At 38.2% G+C, this 17623-nt stretch overlaps 1 protein-coding gene across 5 annotated transcripts in view; it reads right to left on the bottom strand.

Moving 5' to 3' along the window:
- TCF12 (transcription factor 12) overlaps positions 1-17623 on the bottom strand; it is a 373142-nt gene that overhangs the window by 4595 nt on the left and 350924 nt on the right. For 3 of the 5 annotated variants that reach the window (XM_068552257.1, XM_068552277.1, XM_068552287.1), the window contains 3 exons: positions 16228-16390; positions 11161-11393; positions 2167-2320 (listed from right to left, as the gene is read on the bottom strand). In XM_068552257.1, the coding sequence (XP_068408358.1) occupies positions 2178-2320; positions 11161-11393; positions 16228-16390 (539 nt within the window). In that variant the 3' untranslated portion in view covers positions 2167-2177. The remainder of the gene's footprint in view (positions 1-2166; positions 2321-11160; positions 11394-16227; positions 16391-17623) is intronic. The other 2 variants (XM_068552268.1, XM_068552295.1) reach the window with 1 other exon arrangement.

Below are 17623 nucleotides of genomic sequence, written 5' to 3'. Positions count from 1 at the left end.
GTTTTATATTAGAGTGATGCATTCTGTGGTCATTTATCAGCCATTCTGATTCTAGCAGTCATTTTCCTGCTGCCCAGTCTCTTGCTGGTTTTAATCTGCTGCTATCCAGTTCTATAAAGAATTGAAGGTTATCAGATGAAACCAGATCACCACCTTTATGAAATTAGCAATCTTTAAGACTTATTTTAATATAATAAACACTAGCCTTTGAAATCTTATGGAACAAAGTGCATTTACTACATTTCTTATATAACCTTGAAACCTCTCCCCACTCCCTTTTAAAAAAGAATTCTTTCTGATAGGTGAGAATGCTCAAGGTTTAATTTTAACCTAAAGCGGGGGAATTTCCTCATAACAGAGATAAGGATAGAGCTATGAAAGAGTAGGAGATACAGAAGCAGTGAAAGAACAGGAAGTAAACGGTAGGGGAGAAGAGAGATGTGAGTGAGGTAGGGAGAGAAGTTGACGGAGAAAGAGCTAGAGAGAGACTGGGAAGAGAATAACAGGAAATGGGTACAACAAACTAGAGAGACAAAAAAAGAAGACCCAGGCTCTGAGGTAAACGTGGCAGCTGAACGTGAAGTGCTCTTCTCACAGCCTGGTGGTTAGCTGGTACCCGACCACAGGAAGGTGCCTCTACATAATCTGCCAACTTAGAAAGTCACTTTTGCACCAAGAAACACTTGCCTGTATTTATTTTAAAGACTTCAAAACTTATTTTTGAATAAAAATATTTTTTCATGATATTCTATTGTTTCCACAGAACATGAAGCAATGGCATGGATTTTAGAGGACCTGTAATTTAACTAGCTCTTGCCTAAATAAAGCCCTTTGACATGCACAGTCTGTTATAGCTGTTTTTTTGTTTTTTGTTTTTTGTTTTGGTGGGAGAGATGACAGGGTTTCTTTCCAGTGTGCTAATGTTAGAATTATAACTGACACCTAAATAATTACATCAATACTTCCTCCTCTGTCCCCAAATGAAATCTTCCGTTTTGGTCTAGTTTGATCCTAAGAAGGATATATGAAGAGGTGGTAGGAAATCAATTTCTTCAGAAAAAGGTGAGTTATTGACTAATCTTTGTAGTTTACAAAATATTCTATCAAATTCCAAACTTTCAGCTCAAAATGAGATAGTCACAAAGCTGACAAAATGAAATTGCACTCAGTATTTTTTTCCTGCTCCAAACCTCCCATCTATTTACTTTTACTTACTGCTTTTACTCTGCTGATGAAACTAGGAAAAGAACTATACACTGCTGAAGGCAGATTATAAAAATGAAGTTACCAGTTCTATTCCTAATCCATGCTGCTAGCTATATTTTGCTACTGACACAAATATTTAATTATGGTCTGTATTAATTTCTGTCACCCAAATATTAACTTTACAACTTACAGATAATATGAATGTACATAGTTAAGAAAAAGATGGTTCACATTATCTAATTACTTGGGCAACAACCTCCTACTACTGTTGTCACTTTGTTAAAAAAAAAAAAAAATCACAAAGAAGCAAACTGTTTAGTTCATGAAGAGGAAGATAAAAAGAACAGTCTTTCAACAAGTAAAATTCCCAAGAGAAGGACGTTCTGATTCTATCATATACAACACCTCGACATTCTTTAATAGATTCCACAAGGTGTAACTAATATTCTTACAGGGGAAGGAACATGCGTATTACACACTTCCATTAATGATCCAAATGGAAGCAAGCAATAACTGTTCTGTGCATGAAGATTTCATGATAGAGAAGAGGTAGATGGTTAACAGAAAACTGGCTGATGATGCCATCAAGTACTTCTGAGTAGAGGAGTGAGGACCATGAGTGGTAGCAAAAGTATTTTTTGATAGATGAGTCATTGCACTGTTTTCTTCTTGGATCAGAATAATATTCATGTGAGGGAGTATACATGATGATCCAGAACATGAGAGCCCAAAGTTCTTTATGAATCAAAGGATAGTATCACATTTTGAAGAGAACAGTAATTTGGTATAAAATGACATGGGCTCTCTAACTACGTAACAGAAAGGTAAGCTGTTGGATTCCAAATTACACGTGACCTTTACCATGACCAGTGCTACCAGAGAATTCTGTTCAAAGGTTCTAACTCAGTTTAAGATGAATCAGGGGACTTCCCTGTACTTTCTTTTCATACCCACACTTACCTGGCTGATGTTTACATATGACCCATAGGGTTGGTAGTTTCACTAAGCCCAGGATGGGTTCCTGGCAGTGTGGTTGGTGGCTCTGCCGATACGGCAGAAACTTTTTCTTCTTCCCTTCTCTTAAGGCAGGCTGCTTTGGGGTTAAGGTTCCTCTCTGAAATAGGGAAAAATAATTTTATCATTAGAGACAGAAGTTATGAATCATGGACTCCTGGGTCTTAAACTGAACAAATGGCTGTTATTTTTTCTGTCTGTGGGGATTACCAATCTCTGTGTAATTCCATTCCCATAATGAATAACCTCAGAGGCAACAATGATATGCTTACATAAAACCTCAGCATTAACTGAGCCTTAAAACTTATACTTCTTTCTGACCATTTTGTGTTTTCTTCTTATGATTTAGTTTTCCAGGGTTTGACTTGATCTACATCAATATCTTAAAGTAGTTCTTTTCCTGCTTCATCCAAACACTGTGGCAAATGCTGTTATTAGTCTACCGAATCTCCTCAGTGTCCTGTGAAGATATGATACATTGAACTGTTATGAATGCTGACATTCTCTATGTGCTGGAGAGGGACATCTGTGCTTTATCTAGAATTCTACCAGTTCAGAAAATGATAAACTAAGACACACCCTCAGCCATTCCTCTATAGGAAATGTGCCAACCCCTCCAGGAAGAGAGGTAGCCTGAGTATATCCTGCTTTTCTCCTTTGATTTATATGCAGAAGGAGATGACTGAGATGTTCTTTCTACAGTTGGGGGTGTGATTGAGAGGGTTATAAAAATCTTTACTGCTTTGTATATGAGACAGCAGAGAAGACTGAATGGAACTTCTGATGTGGGCATTTTCAAAGGAGCTTAAAGTGTGGGATATTACCATATGAAATAAAGATAAAGAAAATCCACTGAACTTAAAACCCACTGAATGAAAATCTACTTAGGAACTACAGTTCCTGTTATAACTTCTTTAAATGAGTTTTAAGTACAAGATATCTAACCCATGACAGTTCCTGGTGTAGTTTTTTGTTTCAGTTTATAACATACAGTATCAGTTAAAAGTTGTTACACTTATTTTTATAAACTGATTAAAAATGTGTTAATGAATATAATATAAAAAGACCACTTAAACTTAGTCTGTAATGAAAACAATATTTTGTATAAGTTGTATTTTTTTTACATGTTAGATTTTCTTGAAATGATGGCCCAAGCTGAATGCAACATAGCAGAGCTTTTTTTTTTTTTTAATGTATTTCCTTTTTCAAGGAAAGTAAAAACATATTTGAATGTGCATATTTCAAAACACATTTATAGTTCACTTCTGAGTTTAAAAAAAGTAGACAAAAGACTTTATTATGGTAAATTTACTGACTCTATTTTTACTCATACGTGATAACATTTCATCATCGAAGTCCCTGCATTTAGGAAAAGACATGAAGCCTATACAACTCTGAGGAGGCAATGAAGAAAGGAAGGTACACTCTTACTTAATTTATCAGGATAACTAGTAGTAGAAATCGGCATGTCCATCATTATGTAAAAATATTAGGAGCTGCTTTCACTTTTTTTTAATTTTTTTTTTTTTTTTGACCACACCACGTGTGGCACGTGGGATCTTAGTTCTCCAACCAGGGATCAAACCTGTGCCCCCTGCGCTGGAAGTGCAGAGTCTTAACCACTGGACCACCAGGGAAGTCCCAGGAGCTGCCTTCTTAACAAGGAATTGTGTACCTCTGACAAATAAGAGAAGTCTGTCTTTCATTAGGTATCATATCTCCTTTACTGTGTAGGCAATAGTCTCAAACAATGACCAGAGAGACTGAAAAGGGGGCACAAATTAACATGTGAAATCCAAAGAGGAGAAAGATTTCAACGTTTTCTAATTGAAACATTCTCACATTTCTCTTACAATGGAACATTGCTCTTAGCTTACTAAGACTCTAGGAAGCATGATCAGAATAGCTGGAAAGGACCAGAACCAAAAACTCAAGTTAGGCAAGATTTTGTAGACTCCTGCGATGAGTCAGACAACACTCAGGGCTGGAAGAACCAAGAGAATACTACAGTAAGCTCTATGAAATGTGAAGTAAGTGAGCTTTGATCCAAAAAAGCAAAAGCAAAAGCTAGTGCTGTTGCTTCATACTTCCTGGTCTGTGTGAGCAGGCCATGGCAAACATGTTAAGTAGCCAGGAAGGCTTGATACAGAGGTAAGAAGAAGTCAGACATTATGTGCGGAGCGTAAGAAGCAACTGTCTTTCTTACATTTCTATTAAGGGTTTATTACCCTCTGGTATGTGGCTGAGGACTTGCCTCTCTATAATATCATCTTCTTAACATGTTTATAGCACAATATTTGGCTAATGCAACAGTCACTTCTTCAATATTATGACTAGGTAAATATTTGTTATTATATCTATGTGGACATACTTGCAAGTCAAGAATTTTATATTGTTTCCTTGTTCATATGACTGTTTTTCCTGTAGTTAATAGTTGCTTTGCTTTTCATTTGTTAGTAATGCTTATTCCCCCCTCCCCCCCGAAATGCTCTACTAGATCTAACAAATGGCTCTCAATATTTCTTCCTAAAATCTCAAACATATCATATTATCTATTAATTCCATCTTCTTTCCCTGTAAACCTTTCTTCCACAGCTAATAGTCTTCTATTTTCAATGTAAACTGGTTCTTTTCTAGGCCTAGTAGTTCTTGTTATGGGATTTTCTTTTGCTGCTCCCATGCGTTAGATCCTTTCTTTCCCAAATCCTATGCCTTTGTCTTTGTTGATTATGTCCTCATTTGACCTAAGCATATGTTCCAGATGCTTCCTCAGAAAGTGTACATGGGAGGTAAAATTTTAAAGTCTTTGCATGTCTGAACTATCTTTATCCTATCTTTACATTTTAATTAATAGTTTGGCTAGATATTGAATACGAGGTTGAAAGTGATGTTTCCTCAGAATTTTGAAGGTATTGTTCCACTGTCTCCTGGAATCCAGCACTACTTCTTCAGAACTCTGATGACATTTTGAATCTTGTTCCTTTGTCTCTGAGCTATTTAAATTTTGTCTCTAAAAGCTTTAGGATATTCTTTTTAACCTGGATGCTCTGAAATTTCATGATGATACACTTCAACTTGAAGTAATTATTAAAATCATTATTATTTTTTTAAAATTTATTTATTTATTTTTTGGCTGCATTGGGTCTTCATTGCTGTGCACGGGCTTTCTCTAGTTGCATTGAGCGGGGGCTACTCTATGTTGCGGTGAGCTGGCTTCCCATTGCAGTGGCTTCTCTTGTTGTGGAGCACAGACTCTAGGCGTGTGGGCTTCACTAGTTGTGGCACGTGGGCTCAGTAGTTGTGGCTCGTGGGCTCTAGAGTGAAGGCTCAGTAGTTGTGGCACACGGGCTTAGTTGCTCTGCGGCATGTGGGATCTTCCCGGACCAGGGCTCGAACCCGTGTCCCCTGCATTGGCAGGTGGATTCTTAACCACTGCACCACCAGGGAAGTCCTAAAATCATTATTCTTAACACAAGATTAGAGTTTACCAATCTTGAGACATGTACTCTTTAGTGCTGGTATATTTCCTGTATTATTGCCATGATAATCCCCTTTGCTCTCTTCTGCTCTTACTCTGCTAATCCTATTGGTCAGATGTTGGACTTCTACATTGATCCCCCCTAATTTTATTAGTTCTTCTCTCCTATTTTTCATCTCTTTCTAGGAGATTTTTCTCAGCTTTATCAGCTAACTTCTCTACTATATTTTTTCTGCCATCGTATCATCTGAATTTCTTTTTCATGGCTTCTTTCTCTTTTATGCATACATTTTCTCTTATTAGAAGATATTAATTTTAGTTTTTTTAAAAAAAAGTTTCCCAATGCTTTTTGCATGTCTCTGTTTTCTTCTTTCTTTTTTGTTTGGTTTGATCTCAATTTCTCTTTTTCATGGTGGTTTTTCTTAAATCTTTGGCTGTCCTTTAATATTAGAAGTAAGACATCAACTGGTGGGCTTTATTACTCTATGGTAATCCAAAAGTGAGAAATTATTACTCAGGAATTCCTAAATCTGGAGGTCTTTTCTCTAGAGTATTTTAACTTCTTTAGAAAAGAATTATCCCAATTCCTTGAGGATAGAATTAATATACTTTGTTGCCAGCATTAGGAAAGCAAAGCAGGACACAGGGCTGCAGGTCTCACTGTTCAGCTTCATACTTCACTCATTCTCTGCTCCTCTTGGTGTTTCAGATTTGCAGCCTTTCAGGTTTCACTTTTTGCTAAAGATAATCCTCCTGGCTTCTATGGTGGAAGGGAAAAGAGGGCAGAAGCAATATGAAGTACAGAGGAGACTTAGGGATCCAACTTTCCATAGCAAACCTCCAATGAATCTTTCTGTTTTGAGGTCTGATGCCTGACTTCTGCTTTTTCCAATAATTAGTACCTCCAAAGTCCAGAGGCTTTCAGGGGACGGGGACCCTGTAAGGCAAAATGTTCTCCTTCTTGCTGGTATTCCTCTCTGCTCAATTTAATTTCTTCTAAGTAAGTCAGTTACCCCTTCTCTATCTACTTTTGCTCTCTTGTTTGTTATTATCTTCTCTCCCCTCTATCCTTGTGGGTTAATGCCATTTTTATTCATTTCAGTGGAGATTTAGGAAGGAGTGGTGTATTATCAATGAATATGCTAAGACTACTATGTTTGACCATCTCATTGCAACTGAATTAAATGTACTGAGGGTAGGGTCTGGAAATTTGGGAAAAGGAAAAGCCTCAGGTGATTCTGAGACCAGCCAGATTTGAGAACCGCTGTCCTAGCTTATTCATCTTCTAACTAACTAAGAGACCAGTAAACTAAAATCCTAATAGTTCTATTGTCCCTAAATTATCACCAGAAGAGAAATGAGTTTATCAAACTGACCTGTGAAAGAGTTTGAGGAGGAAGTGTTTGACCACTAATTTAATCTTTAGTAAAGCTGAGAGGACAAACTTGAAGATAGTATGTGAAATCTGCTGAGGATTAGTAAAACTGTAATGGTAAAATTATAGTCACGATAACAGAAAGGCTTAAATTGGCAATGACAGAGGCCATATGGGATTTGATATGTGGAGCACCAAGGCACAAAAATGCTCTGGCAAAATCTGAGGCTTGGAAGGGAAGCCACTTCTTGCTTTTCTCGAAGGATGCACTGCTAGACCCAGGTCTGGTTGCCCTCCTGGTATATCCACTTGTCTAGGGATGACAGGTTTTGGACAGCTAGACATGGTCTTGGAACACTACCCCAAACCAAAGGGGGTGGCCAGAGAGCCCAGAGGATGTCCAAAGTAGGTCATGTAAACAAAATGTATGTCTTTATAGAAATTGCTGGGCCCAGGGGCTGCTGCGTAGGGCCCCTGCAGGGATGAAGAGGCTTTCAAAGTTGAACAGGTTACCAAAATAACTCAAAACTGCTGGAGATAAAGTGCAGGGAAGGAGAGCGGTTATACCAAACTCTGAAGGTGCTGCTATAGACAAGGCACAGGTATTATGGGCTACACGAAGGGTTCGAAACTCTGTTAGATAGCCAGCCTTTCAAGGAGTCTTACATGGATCCCACGGCTTTTACATTAAGCTGTAAAATAAAGGCTCTGGGCTTTGAAGCCCAGAGTTTGAGGGTGGGAAGAAGGCAGGCTTTTATGAATATTAAAGCAGTCCCTAATGAAGTTACAGTTCAGTGTATCTAAATTTTGTTCATTCTAATCAGTCAATGATGGCTCCTTATATAGAGCTTTCCAGAATAGTGTGAAAAAGTCAGTACCCATAACAATGACCAGAAAGTTAGTAGGCAGCTGGATAAGCCTAGATGTTAGATCCTCTTTCAGACTCAGCTTTTCTATTCTAGGTGCTTGCATGGAATCATGACAAGGTGAAATCTTACAAATGAATGAATAAGATCCACCCAGGCATGATGGAGTTTATAACTTTTTTTCAAACAGAGGTATTTCTCATTTTTGATGGCTTGGATCTGAGAGTAGGTACCTCTGATCTTAAAAAAAAGACTTTAAAGAACACAAATGACTTTACTCTAGCTCTAATGAACCGTGAGAAGGAAAAGTGCTGAATAAGTTCTGGCACCACTGTTGTCCCGACAGTAAAACTTTCACAGTGCTGATGGAGGCAACAGTCTTGACAGCAAAAGGCTGGGTAGCGTCAGGGTAGAAAATATATTGGGCTGCTGAGGAGGAGGATGAATATACTTGGACCACTGAATGTCAGACATAATTGAACAAAAACATTTGGTAAAGTGACAGGAGATAGTAAAAGCTCAAGGGACAAATGCTCCTGCCACAGATGAGAGGCAGCTATCAGACTGTCTTTATGAAAATCACAAGGGAGTCTGTAACTTCTTTTTTTAAAAATATATTTTATTATTATTAAAAATATTTTTTTGGCCACGCCACACGGCATGCAGGATTTTAGCTCCCTGACCAGGGATCGAACCTGTGCCCCCTGCAGTGGAAGTGCCGAGTCTTAACCACTGGACTGCCAGGGAAGTCCCAAGTCTATAAATTCTTGATCAGGTTTCATTAACATGTATGCTTTACAGGTACTTCAAGGGCCTTAAGACAACAGGAGCAGTATCTGGTTTTAGTGGTAAGTGTTTTATCTGTTCATCATTCTTATTCATTAAAAACACTGGAGGGAAAGGAATAGATGAATTAATTACTAGTGTTATGTTTTTCTGAAAATGTGTTCAAGTTCTCTAACTCTGGTTTCCTTAGAAAGAGTATTCTTTCTATGATCAGTGCTGAGGGACCTTGTCATAGTTGTCAAGCATCTGCCCACTCCTACTATTTTTTCTTTTCCAACTTTCTTTAAATAAAATATTATATAAATACCCAATAAATAAGGAAGACAAAGTTGCTCTCAATGACGGGAGGTTAGAGATGGGGTCTGGAATCAAAGGCCACATCTATAAATTCTTTGCACAAAGGCTTACGATGAGGCATTCGTAACTTTGAACAAGAAGATATGTAAGTATATTCAGGACATATGGACACCAAGGGGGGAAAACTGCGGTGGGGTGGGGATGGTGGTGTGCTGAATTGGGCGATTGGGATTGACATGTATACACTGATGTGTATAAAATTGATGCCTAATAAGAACCTGCAGTATAAAACAACAAACAAAACAACTAATACTAAACTTTCATTGGGTTATTTGTATGGAAATATGTTAATATAAATGTTTCAGACATTACATGAAATTTCTAAAAATCTTATATTTGTATTTGTATGGAAATATGTATGGAAATATGTTAATATAAATGTTTCAGACATTACATGAAATTTCTAAAAATCTTATATGTTCTGGTATAATGTTATAAGTAATAATCCTAGTTATTACTTTAAAATGTATATCTCAGAAATAACTAATTTTCTTGTCAACTGCATTATTATGAACTTTCATCAAATCTTTAACCGTGGTCATTTTTAAGTCTTTTGTCATTTACAGACAGTTCTGGGTGTACTCTGATGCTTTTGCAAATATGTTCCTATAAAAGGCTTTCATCTTCAAGAAATTCATGGAAAAGACTCTGACAAGTACAGGTTTCTGGTAACTGACTGTACTGCTGAACTGAATGAATAAGCATTTTCAGAACTCTAATGAAAAACTGATGAACTCATAAAAGTGCTAACAAAAGATCAAGATGAAAAAAAAAATTAATTACATGGGACTGAGTGAACTGATGAGGATGAGTATAATTTTTGTGACTTTCTGTCTGAATTAAAAAAAAAAATGCCACAAGGACTCAGAGGCAAAGAATATACAAATCAATTTTCACTGCAAAGTAAAGGAGCTGTTACAGTGGAGGATTACTGGACTGAATGTCAATATTATGACATAGTATGAGTGTGTTTCATGTGTGGTAATTGCAATCATTGTTGCTTTTGTTGTGGTCATCCATGTACAATGCTTGGTGTCAGTCTACTTATCTCTTGTAAAAATAAAATACAGTGTGTGTGTGTGGAAAGAAAAAAAATAAAATAAAATAAATAAAAAAACAAAAAGAAGATATATAAGTATATTCAAAAAAGCAAGCTTGATGATAGAACCTCTCAAGGGATGGAAGCTTGTATTAATTTGATAACCCAGGGTCTAGAACATAGCTGACTGCGACAGAGGAGGTGTACAATAAACACTTTGTTCAAAAAATGAAGCTTCAAAGCTTCTTCAAGGTTCCATCAAGGAGTTCCCTGGCGGCCTACTGGTTAGGGTTCCGGGCTTTCACTGCCATGGCCCAGGTTCAATCGCTGGTTGGGGAACTGAGATCTCACAACCTGCACTGTGTGGCCAAAAAAAAAAAAAAGATTCCATCAAAATAAAACAGTTGGGAGAGCTGTCTGAGTCAGCAGTGGATAAGTCTGTATGAACCACACTTTTGTCCTTAGGGACACACAGGCATGCCAGTGCATATTCACCCAAGAACCTCATGGCATTCCTGATCAGGAATCAACGAAGAAACTCTGACACCTTATTGACATGGGTATAAAGGACATCCATAGGGGGCAAAGCCAGTAGGGGCCATGACCAGGCATCCCATTAACCATCAGGGCCTCACAGATGCCCTGGGTAAAGCAGGCAAGAAACTGACTACAGAGAAGTAGGGAAGACAGGAAGGAGCAGGTTGGAGGACAGGTGTAGGCAGGTAAATTCAAGAGCGTGGGAGATCAGAGTCAACAAGAGGCACAAAGCACTAATGCTGAGTAGGAGGCTGGCTGTTCACTGCATTGTTTCATAGGGTTACTCCCTACTGGTTTCTGGGAAGCACTGAGCCTACAGATATTGACCTATATAATGAGACAGAGGTGAGAGAATTATAGAGAAAACCTGATACGGATGATGCGGTGGCAGAAGTACTAGGAGCACCTACAAACAACCTGCCCAAGCAGAAAAGCGAGTGGACACAGAAATGTCTACTCACTGGAAGCAGAACAGTTACATATCTCTGCTGAACCTACTTACCTCTGACTTGCTGTTCTAGACTAAGGATGACTGCCACGGCCTGATGAAGAATAAGGAGTTTTGTCTGGGGTTTTTCACTCTTTAAATGAAGCTGACACATTCGACCAAGCTCTTTGAATGCCTCATTGATATCCCGCACACGCAAGCGTTCTCTGGCATTGTTAGCCATCCGCCTTTCCTTCTCCCTTTCTATCTTCTGTTCTGGGTTCAAATCCTCATCTTCATTAGTACTGCTGGAAGGCAAAGTAACAACAATGTCTATTAGGTTCGCTGTAAAGTAAGATATGCTTATTGTACAAAATTAAAGATTATAAAAATAAAAATGACCTATAAATTTTTCCAAATGGTAGTAATAGCTACACTTAACATTATTGTATATTTCTTTCCAGTCCTTCCTCAATGCAAATATATAGTTATATAGTTGAAATTATACCACATACATTTAAAAAAAAATAAATTTATTTATTTTTTGGCTGCGTTGGGTCTTCGTTGCTGCGCACAGGCTTTCTCTAGTTGTGGCGAGTGGGGGCTACTCTTCGTTGCGGTGCGCGGGCTTCTCATTGCAGTGGCTTCTCTTGTTGTGGAGCACAGGCTCTAGGTGTGTGGGCTTCAGTAGTTGTGGCACACGGGCTCAGTAGTTGTGGCTCGTGGGCTCTAGAGCGCAGGCTCAGTAGTTGTGGCCCACGGGCTTAGCTGCTCTGCTGCATGTGGGATCTTCCCGGACAGGGCTCGAACCCATGTCCCCTGCATTGGCAGGCGGATTCTTAACCACTGTGCCACCAGGGAAGTCCCCCACATACATTTCTAAATGCATTTTCATTGCACATTACAGCATAAAGACTTCTCCACACTACTAGTGAAACTCTTCATAAACATAATTTGAATGACCACATATTATAGCACCCTGCTTTTCCAAATGTGATTAGCAGCATCAGCATTACTGCTTAAAAACTTTACTTTTTACATTACTGTAAAAACAGTGTTACATTACCGTTAGAAACAGAATCTCAGGTTCCGCTACAAACCTACTGAATCAGAAGCTGCATTTTAACAAGATTCATATGTACATTAAGGTTTGACAAACACTGTACTACTATAGTAATGTATTACAGTTTGCTTATGTTCTTAAATATATTCTGGCAGTCCCCTGGTGAGGAGGAGGAAGAAAAGCTTAAGATATGGAATGAGAGAAGTATCTCAGAAAATGACTATACTTTTTGTTCTGGAAGAAATATCATCATCAGTGGTGATGATTTTAAAACATGGGTGAACTGGAACAATTTTTTTGAAGGACAAATTGGCAAAATGAATCCAAAGCCGTAAATTGTTCATTATCTCTCTCTCTTTTTTTTTTTCATAAATTTATTTATTTATTTATTTATTTTTGGCTGTGTTGGGTCTTCATTTCTGTGCGAGGGCTTTCTCTAGTTGCGGCGAGCGGGGGCCACTCTTCATTGCGGTGCGTGGGCCTCTCACTATCGCGGCCTCTCTTGTTGCGGAGCACAGGCTCCGGACGCGCAGGCTCAGTAGCTGTGGCTCATGGGCCCAGTTGCTCCACGGCATGTGGGATCTTCGCAGACCAGGGCTCGAACCCGTGTCCCCTGCATTGGCAGGCAGATTCTCAACCACTGCACCACCAGGGAAGCCCTGTTCATTATCTCTTGATCAGCAATTCCAACTTTAGAAATTCATCCAAAGGATATAATTAGAGATGTTCATAGAAATTTAGGTAAAGAAGTTGATCACAGAATTATTTACTTCAGAACAAATGGGAGTCCAATATTAGGAGATGGGTTAAATAAGTCACAGTACATCCCGATAATGGTCTACTATGTACCCTCTAAAAATCAAGCTGCAGATTATGCTAGGTAAAAGATGCCAAACACAAAAGACTACATATCGTATGATTCCATTTACAGTAACTTCTAGAAAAGACAAAAGTATGGTAACAGAAAGCAGATCAATGTTTGCCAGAAGATGGGAGAAGAAGACTGGTTATAAATTGGCATGAGGAAACTTTTGGGGTGGCAGAAATATTCTACATTATTAATGTATGTAACTGTATACATGTGTCAAAGGACCAAAACTGTACACTTAAAATTGGTGTATTTTATTATACTTGAATTAAACCTCAATAAAGCTGCCTAAAAACAAAAACAACAAGAAAAAAACATGTTGGAGAAAACACTCACAGGTAGATAAAAAGGTTAAAAATACACTGTTAAATTAAAAAAGCTGAAATTATAAAACTTTTATCCAGTTTATCTCCAATTTAAACTGTACTTATGGAAAAAGAGATATTCCTTGAAAAGTAAACTGTGGTTAATTCTGGGTAGTGGAGTTTCTTGTGATTTTTGTGTGTGCTTTTCTGTAATTTTCAAATTTCTGTAATGAAAATAGACTAATTAATCAGAAAAAAATATTTGAGAAAAATGCTTTGGAATAACTTCTAGAAAATTCTGTTTATATTTCAGAAATAAATTACTGAGCAGGGCCTCTTAGAACCTGGAAAAAAATATGCACAAAGAATTGGTGCTTCACCTCTAATACCTTGAGTACTCTAATAAAGAACAAGTAGAGGGACTTCCCTGGTGGTCCAGTGGTAAAGAATCCGCCTTACAATGCAAGGGATGCGGGTTCGATCCCTGGTCAGGGAACTAAGATTCCCACATGCCACAGGGCAACTAAGCCCACACGCCACAACTACAGAGCCCACACGCCCTGAAGCCTGCTCACCACAACTAGAGAGAGAAAACCCACACACCATGAGTAGAGAGATGCCCGTGCGCCGCAACAAAAAATCCCGCATGCCGCAACTAAGACGGAATGCAGCCAAAAATAAATAAAAAAATAATAAATAAATCTTAAAAAAAAGAGAGCAAGTGGACAACAGATTTTTACTAGCCAATTGTCAAGAATTTCATAAAAGTATTCTTTTGATAATAGAGAATCACTAGCTCTTTGACTTCAAAGGAACCTTTACAGATCATCTAGCCCAAAGGTTTCCAAAGGTGGCCACTCACTAAAATCTTCAGGAGCACTTACAAAATAGAGCTTTCAAAGGTCCCACTGCCAGAGATGCTGATACAGTGAGCTCAGGTTCAGGGGCCAGGCACCTGTATTTCTAAAATGTTTCAGGAGTCTGTGCAGCAGGGTTGAGAACCACTGTAAGATCAGTGACCTCCCTAGGATTACAAGGCTAATGAGTGGCAGGGTAGCGACAAGAATCCAGGTTAGTGCTTCATGGAAGAAATCAAGAGCACATATCTACAATTATTATCATAAGTTACCACAGTACCTTTACTGATGTTTACTGCATGTGAGACAGTGTGAAAAGGGCTTTATATGCATAATTTTCAGTTCATTCCCACAAGAATCCTAAACAGAAAGTCTCCTGTTAAGATAGAACCAAACCTCAGAGAGCTTAATAACTTGCCAAGGTTACTTGCCAAAATGTGATGAAGCCATGATTCAAACCCAGGTTAGCCTCATTTTGTCCAAAGGCTGTGTTTTAAATTTACTATTATTAACTACTAAGTACTGTTATTATTAACCCATTATACTGCCTTCTCAATTTCTGATGACCTATAACAGTGCTCAGCAAACTGGCCCATAAGCCAGCTACCTGCTTTTGTAAATAAAATTTTATTGGAAGAGCCACACCCACCTGTTTATGTATTGTCTATGGCTGCTTTCATGATACAATGGCAATGTTCGACAGTTGCAACAGAGACTGTATGACCCACAAAGACTAAAATATTTACTATCTGGCCCTTTACACACAAAGTTTGCTGACCTATATAATGAAAGGATGAATGATGAGGAGAGATGCAAATTATTTCCCTTAAAGTTCTATTTGAATAATGAAACTATGAAAGAATTAAGATTCCTTAAAGGAGTGGACTCTGGATTCCCTGACCCAATTTTTATTTCTTCATGCCCTTGCACAACTGAATACAATGCATATTAAAATGATAGTATTAGGACCTTAAGATTTAATTTTCCTCAAGAGAAATGTCAACTACTGAAAATAGTGAGAATGTCAAACGCAAAAGAACAACTTTTAAGTATGGGACTGACAGAAAGGACTATCCTGGTTCTTTTAGTTTGTAATTTCCTTTGTACCATAATTTAATACGAAGAACAATGTTTTAAATATAAATATCTATATGTGATATATACATACTACTGATAAATGGATATATACCAAGAAATAGGATGTACCACGGATATATCAAATTACCCACTTCTAATGTAGAACTAGAAGAAAAATCTGATGGAAGAATCTGGAAATAATTTGAAACTAATGTATTATGTGTCAATATCCATATTTCAAAGCAAAGTCAAGTCCAGTTTCTAGAAAACCTTCCCCGACAACATCAACGCATGTGGAGTACTTCCTTTTCCATACTCTTTTCAAATTATTGTTTAAAACGTAAGTTGCAAATATCTTCTATAAAGAGCCAGAAAGTAAATATTTTCGGCTTTGTGGGTCATCCGACCTATGTTGCAACTTCTCAAACCTGCCACTGCACTGTGAGAGCAGCCATAGACAATATGTAAATGAATGGTGTGTAGTGGTGTTCCAATAAAACTTTATTTATAAAAACAGGCAATGAACTAGATTTGGCCCATGGGCCATAGTTTGCCAGCCCCTGGTTTAAATCATACAAGAGTCTTACCATATACTTAGCCTTAAAATAATGTATTTGAATATTTACTGATAGGTTATATCTAAATACCTATACTTGTACAATTTAACTTGTTTTAGCTATTTTGTTCTCTAGCTGTCTTACAGACTATAAGCATTGAGGGGAGAGAAGTAATTCTTTTTTATATGTAGACCCTAAAATATTGTGGGAAACATGGAAAACATAAACTTAGAGTCATCTTCATACGCCTCCCTTTTATGGATGCTATGAGGATTAAATGAGATAACAGACATAAAAGTCCAAACACAGTATCTAGAACACAGCTGACACTTAAATGCATGACACACTTCAATTTTCCAAGTATCTTCACCCATGGCAAATGAGTGAAATTTAATACCTGGATGCTAACAAATACCTTGTTCTGCCTCTAGATGAAACTTTGATATCTTTTTGGGAGGATTCATCATCTGATTTCATGTCATCTGATGAAGGAGGTTCATGAAGGTTTTCATCTTTCTCTTTGTTTTCAGTCTTGATTTCTGTTGGAACAACAGTTCCAGACTGACTTTGCAAGCCACCTGACAAAGAGGCAAAGAAACAGAATAAATGTCCAGACTCATTTATGAATTAGAATTAAGACAGTAAAAAGTTTTTTGTTTTTTTTTTTTTAAATTAATTAATTAATTTATTTTTGGCTGCGTTGGGTCTTCGGTGCTGCGCGTGGGCTTTCTCTAGTTGCGGCGAATGGGGGCTTCTCTTTGTTGCGGTGCACGGGCTTCTCATTGTGATGGCCTCTCTTGTTGCGGAGCACGGGCTCTAGGCACGTGGGCTTCAGTAGTTGTGGCTCGTGGGCTCAGTAGTTGTGGCTCACGGGCTCCAGAGTGCAGGCTCAGTAGCTGTGGCTCGCGGGCTTAGTTGCTCCGCAGCATGTGGGATCTTCCCGGACCAGGGTTCGAACCCGTGTCCCCTGCATTGGCAGGCGGATTCTTAACCACTGCGCCACCAGGGAAGTCCCAGTAAAGAGCTTTCTTGATGGTAAATATCCTTAGTTGTTATAGAGCTACTATAGAAATCTGAAGATGTAAAAAAGTAAACTATTCAGAGCTGGAAAGAGCGTGTCCACAAACCTTAGAAAAAAATGCTTTTTAAAGCACCTGTATTTAAAAAAAACAAGCCTGACCCTGATGGTGAGTCCAATGCTCATTTTCAGGCACATTTAACAATCAAACAAGGTAGGAGAAACATGATGCATTTTAAAAACTAACTTCTAAGATGCTGTCAAGGTAAATGAAATAAGCTTTAACATTTTCCTGGACAAACACAATAAAACAGGCATCATGGTTAAATACAACTGGGAAAACTTTATCTTGGTGGTCTTAATACCACCTATATATTTGTACTTATTTGTAAGGTCTATTACAACATTGACCACAGTCTGCTTTTTATAAGAATTGTCTGTCTCTCCAATTAAATTATAATCTTCTAAACAACAGCTACTATCATTCAGAGCTCTAAACATACTCAGAAATGTCTTTCTCAATTCCTCTAGGGACAATGAGGACTCAGCCATGAGGGGAAGTGATTTAGAAAGAGACAGGACAGGGACTTCCCTGGCAGTCCAGTGGTTAAGACTCTGCACTTCCACTGAAGGGGGTGTGGTCAGGGAACTAAGATCCCGCATGCCACACGGTGCAGCCAAAAAAGAAAGAAAAAAAAAAAAAAAAAAAAAACGAAAGAAAGAGGACAGATGCAGGAGCTGGTAAGAAGGTGACCAGTAAACACTGAGCAACGGTTTGCACAGGGTTTCACCC

The sequence above is a fragment of the Eschrichtius robustus genome, chromosome 1 (genome assembly GCF_028021215.1).
Source record: "Eschrichtius robustus isolate mEscRob2 chromosome 1, mEscRob2.pri, whole genome shotgun sequence".
Classification (NCBI taxonomy): Eukaryota; Metazoa; Chordata; class Mammalia; order Artiodactyla; family Eschrichtiidae; genus Eschrichtius; species Eschrichtius robustus.
The sequence above is the reverse complement of the archived record's forward strand: the minus strand, read 5'-3'. Positions and strand labels throughout refer to the sequence as shown.